Raw genomic sequence first — 6,000 nt, forward strand, 5'->3', positions numbered from 1 at the left:
TTTGTTTCCAGTACAAATTTCTGATTATTCTGTTATCTTTCCCATCAGTGTCCAAGTGCTGAAGTATTTTTATAAGTTCTTCATGTCTCACCTTATCAAAAGGTTTGATACAATCAATGAAATGTAGGTACAGATCTTTCTGGACCTCTATGGCGTGTTCCCAGATCATTTCAAGAATGGAGATTGCATTTTGTTTTCCATAATCCTCAATGAAGCCGCCCTGCTCTTGCACAGTCTCTGGTGTCATGCTTTTTCTGTGCTCATCATGATGACCCATCATAGGACTTTCATAATGTGACTCATTAAACTAATTGTGCAGTATAATTCGCTTTCGGTTGCTCGAGGTTTTATACGTACTGACTTGTCCATTTCCTTGGGTGTATCCCTGCCTGCTATCATGGATTTCATTCAGCAAATCTGTCAAGCTTTCAATTCCAAAATCTTCCAGCTCATGAATCATCTGGTCCCGATGCCTTATTCTTGTTCATTTTCCCCACCTGCTGCTTTAACTTCTGATTTTATAATCAGTGGGCCGTCCATGTTCGTAGTAATTATTGACTTCTCTCCTCTTGTATATTCCAGCAAGTCAGCAATATATTCAGACCATCAAGCCAGTATATTTGCTTTTTCCATGTGTATTCATGCATCTTTCATCTTCAAGCACTCACTAGATGTAAAAAAATTAGCACCTTTGTGCATCATTGCCAGAACTTGGTGCTCTATCACTTTGCTTTCTCCACTTACCTATTGTCCTTTCTCTTCCCTACATTTTTGCTTGATTTCTTTGTTCAAAGTTTTATATTTGTTGCTGTTCAAAACATAATTTATTTTATATGTATATTGTTATATTTTGTATGTTTTATTATGTATTGCAATGTACTGCTGACACAAAATAACAAATTTCACAACATAAACTAATGATATTAAACCTGATTCTGTTTTTTTTGTCAAATATATGTGATTGAATGACAATGTGATAGAGTGAATAGTTTTTCAAAGGTTGGTAGTGTTCTGGATTGCATAAAAGTTTGCCAAAGAATACAGCAGGATATAGATCAGTTGTAGATTTGGGTGGAGAAGTGGCAGATGGGGTTTAATCTGGGAAAGGGTGAGGTATTGTACGTTGGAAGATCCAACACAGAGCAGCACCAATGAACAGAGGGACCTTGGAGTCCTAGCATGTGGCTCCCTAACAGTGGCCGCACAGGTAGATAAAGGAGTATGGTATGTTTCCCTCATTATAAGAAGGATATGGAGGGTGAAGAACAGGTTTACCAGAATATTGCCTGGATTAGAGGGCATGTGCTATAACGAGAGGCTGAATAAACAAAGCATCGCTTCCCCTGAGCAGTGGAGTCTGAGGGTTTAATAGTTAATCTGATAGTTTATAAAATTATGTGAGGTATAAATAGAGTAGGCAACCATTATCTTTTTGCCAGGATTGAAATGCGTAGTGCTAGAGTGCATATATTTAAAATGGGAGGAGGAAATACAAAGATGTGTGAGGCAATTTTTTTTTAATACACATAGTAGGAGCCAGCAGTGGACCATAAGACATGGGAACTGAATTAGGCCGTTTGCCAGGCGTGGTGTTGGAGGCAGATAGCATAAGAGTATTTACGAGGCTCTTAGATATGCATATGCAGAGAAGGAAGCGTTATGGGCAATATGTGGGGAAGAGGGATTAGATTAATCAAGGCTCATTCGTTTAGTCTGGGCTGAAAGGCCTATCCAGTCCATACTGATCTACAGTATGTTCTAATATACACTATACCTTTCCATTTGTCAATCTGGCCACCCGGGGAGTTAGTTCGTATAAAGGTTTTGTTTGTATTCCTTTCATGACAGGCCTTCCAGATAGAGACTAAAACTGCACACAACTTGCAGTGGGGTCTGGCCATGGCCCGTAGCCCTGTACAATGTTAGCAAGTAGTTGTAATCTGATTTGTGTAACTTCCATGAGACCAGAAAACATCGTGCTATAAAACTTTTTTTTCTCTTTTTGCTTTAATGAGATGACAAAAAAGATTAAAAAACTGGAAAAGGAGACAACGATGTATCGGAGTAGATGGGAGTGCAGTAATAAAGCTTTACTGGATATGGTCGAGGAGGTAAGTAATCATTTGTACTCAAGTTAAATGTTAAATTAGATCTGCTTCTATATTAATGATAGATACTTGTGGCATCATTGTGGGCCAAAGGGCCTGTTTCTGTACACTTCTAATCTACTTCTCATTAATTGAATTTCAAGTATAAATCATTTGTCTATTTTTGAAAATAATTTGTGCTTCAGGTACTTTTTAAATTGAAGGTTTCGTATTAATTTATGGGAGCTAGATCTAGAACCATCTGGACTAGAAAAACCTGTATTGATTTGTGCTGTTAGGCCATTTGGCCCTTTGGGCCTGCTTCCCCGCACACCATCATGGCTGATCATTGATCTCCGAGCACTGTCATAGAGGAATCCCCAGAGCTGAACCTTTTCTTCAATTTGTTTGATGTTATTAGGCTGTTTACCTCCAATATTTGACAATGTTGACAATTACGTTTTGCTCATCATTCACTGAATTGTTGCAGAAACCTTCTCCCCTTCCAAAAATGAAATGAGAACGTTGCTGGATCCCAAGAGAGAATTTGCAGAATGCCTATGAGATGGCTTTTTAAGGCAATTTGTGGTTGAGCCCACTAGGGAGGAGGCAATTCTGGGTTGGGTGTTGTGTTAGGGAGCTTGAGGTAAAGGAACCCTTAGGAAACGGTGATCATAATATGATAGGATTCACCCTTCAATTTGAGAGGGTGAAGCTGAATTCAGATGTATCAGTATTAAAGGGAATTACTGAGGCATGAGAATGGAGCTAGCCAAAGTTGATTGGAAGTGAACACTAGCAGAGACGATGGCAGAACAGTAAAGGCTGGAGAATCTGGGTGTAATTCAGAAGGCGCAGGATAGATACATCCCAAAATGAAGTATTCTAAAGGCAGGACGAAGCAACCATGGCTGACAAGGGAAGTTAAAGAGCAGAAAAGCAAAAGAAAGGGCACATAATATAGCAAAAATTGGTGGGAAGTTCGAAAGTTGAGAAGGCTTTAAAAACCAACAGAAGGCAAGTAAGAAAGCCATAAGGAGAAAATAAATGGAATATAAAAGTGGATACAAAAAGTTTTTTTCAGATATATAAAGAGTAAAAGAGAATCAAGAATGGGTAGCTTCAGAATTGAAGGGTATCACTTTAGAAAATTTCTGTAGCTTGAAGGTGGTGAATCTGTGGAATTCATTGCCAGAGGTGGCTGTGGAGACGGAGTCATTGGGGATATTTAAAGCGTAGGTTGATAGGTTCTTGATTAGTCAGGGCAACAAAAGTTACATGGAGAAAGCATGAGAATGTGGGTTAACAGGAATAATAAATCGGCCATGATGGAATGGCAAAGCAGGTCCAAGTGGCCTAATTCTGATCCTATGTCTTGTATTGAATATTGGCTTTATTTTTTAATTAAAAATAGAAAACCCTGCGCGACAAGGAATTTGAAAATCTTCAGATAAAGATTCAGCGCCTGGAGAAATTGTGTCGAGCTCTTCAGACTGAAAGGAATGACTTGAATAAAAAGGTTCATGACCTGAGTGTCCAGTCTACACAGGATGGGCACAACAAGGGGGCTGGAGAAAATGAAGATTCCCAGTCCTTCAGTAGTGTCCCCCAAGATGATCAAGGCAAACGATCTACACCGGATGTTTCTGTAAAGCCTAATTGCCCCAGCCAAGAAATTCAGCTCTCATCTGAAGTTTGTGCTTGTCTGGCTGAGCAGATGCAGTCACCCGTGTTTACAGAAAATTTGGAGAAATCCACCAGTGAAGCTTCTACCACCCAGCCTGAATTACTATCATCAAACAGCTCATCGGAGTAGCTTGCTACGGCCATAGGGAGTGCAAAAAGAAGGTTACAAAATCCAAAATGTTTGGGCTGTATGGAACTGAGACATTTTCACCATATCTTTGTTTGGGTGAAATTATTCATCAGTGATTTGGTTAAATAAGTTTCCTCAAAAGCTTGTTGACAAAATTTCTGTATTAGACCACATTATGGAAGTGTGAGTCAAAAAAGTTTGGTTTAATTGCATGCAAAATCTATCAGTGTGATTGAAATAGGTTCCTGAAATCAGCTTTGCACATTCAAAAGTAGAGGCCATTTGAAGTAAATCAGATGGTCCATGTTTTATTTACACTTTCTTAGGTTTTAATGTTCTTTCTGCACTCCCTGTCCCTGGAGTATACGCCTACACTTCTCCAGTTACTTAGGTTTTATTGAGCTGTTTTCTGTCTACAAAAGTTGGCAAATACATTTCATCGTTTACTTTAGCTCCTTAGTAGATCATTAGAGGATGCGCAACAGTGGCATGGCGCAAAACACATCTTTTTCACCCCTGCTTTTGAAATGGTTTTTAAAGTACCTTTGGCATGTGAGAAAAAACAAGGGTCAGACAGAAACAAGTACAGAGAAGCCTTTTTTCGACAACTCATGCAGTCAAGCTGCATTTTGTTTGAAGACTGAACAGATTGAAGGTTTAAATTAACCAAGAATATGTTCATTTAAATTAACTAAGGCAAATGATATTTAAGCAAACCAATTACTCTTGGACAACATTGTCAAAAAGTCTTTGAGGGAGCTTTCACATCCTCGATCCCATCTAATTTACATAAATTGAAAATTTAACTGAACCAAACTTCATATTTTCTCTCTTTGTCCTTTTTTGTAAAATCTTGCTTCCATACAGTTTCTTCATAAAACATTTGCTTAAGAATCAAAAACGACTTATCTCAAACTTTCATCTTGGATCTTACTAAATCTTTTAAAACATATTATTGTGAAATGTAAAGCTGAAGATATTGCCATTGCAAATGGTGTTTGTGATGTTACCTTTTTGGGAAAGTTTTAGTTACTTGTTTGTAGTTCATTACGCTCTTTTCAAACTCATTAATATGAGCACTGAATAAAAACGTCACATGCACTTTCATCTGCCACCTTCACTTTGTTCTGAAGTCCCGAGAGATTTTACAGGACTACGATGATCTTACAGATGGATGCTGGAGGCAATTGGTTTTCCTTTTAAACCACAACATTTTCTACCAAATAAAATCTTTTATTATACTTAGCATTTAAAGTGGTGGTAACTTACTAAATGTTGCTTCATAAATGCTGTCCCATTACGTTGAACAGAAGAAAATAGTTTGATAATGCTGAAGAAATGTTGTAACTATGATAGCTGTATCTTGATTATGAATGTCTAGTGTTGAAATTTTATTCAGAAACTTCCACACAAAAGCATTATTGAATTACTTGCTCTTGAATTTCATATTATGAATTTAATAACTTTAGTGGAACTCAGAATATTTAATAACTTTCCAACGTTTAATGATTTGTGGACTGATACACCTTTGGTGTCGTTGACAAGATTGGAAGTGAATAGGGGATAAACTCTCAGAACATAAAGCCTTAATTTTTCTGTATTTCCTATTGTGTGTGCTGACAATTGCACAGTGGTAAATGCTATTTCTTCTTGCCATTCCTCTTGCCGTTGCCCATATTGTATTGCTGGAGGAAGGCAGAGTTTACCTCTGACTGATACATCATCAATCACAAAGTAACAATGTACAACTGAGAAGATGAAAAAACACTAAAGCAGATTAAATCTGCGGTGTGATGTGTGATAATCTGTATGTAATGCGATTGAAGAATTTGGCTTGGTTGCTGCAATGCTTTTTAAAAATATAGATTAAAAATCATATTGATTGTTGCTCTGGATTCAGTGAGAAATAAGATAAGTTACTTAATTGCTCCATATTTAGCCTCCTATACCAATGTTCAAAGACCTGACATAAGTTCAAAATGGATGGTATCCACGAAGTGATAAAGTTCCTATTTGTATACACACTTGTCAATGTGTTAAAATTAAGGGGTAGATGAGTTAATTCCAAAACAATATTCAGCTTATCCATAGATCAGA

The 6,000-nt window shown here is 37.5% G+C and overlaps 1 protein-coding gene across 2 annotated transcripts in view; it reads left to right on the plus strand.

Annotated features, from left to right (window-relative positions):
- The window catches only part of LOC134338906 (alpha-taxilin-like), a 48,890-nt gene extending 43,742 nt beyond the window's left edge, over positions 1–5,148 (plus strand). For both annotated transcript variants that reach the window (XM_063035086.1, XM_063035087.1), the window contains 2 exons: positions 2,016–2,111; positions 3,502–5,148. In XM_063035086.1, the coding sequence (XP_062891156.1) occupies positions 2,016–2,111; positions 3,502–3,903 (498 nt within the window). In that variant the 3' untranslated portion in view covers positions 3,904–5,148. The remainder of the gene's footprint in view (positions 1–2,015; positions 2,112–3,501) is intronic.
- Positions 5,149–6,000: the final 852 nt, after the last annotated feature.

This window comes from Mobula hypostoma, chromosome 28, assembly GCF_963921235.1.
Source record: "Mobula hypostoma chromosome 28, sMobHyp1.1, whole genome shotgun sequence".
NCBI classification, from domain to species: domain Eukaryota; kingdom Metazoa; phylum Chordata; class Chondrichthyes; order Myliobatiformes; family Myliobatidae; genus Mobula; species Mobula hypostoma.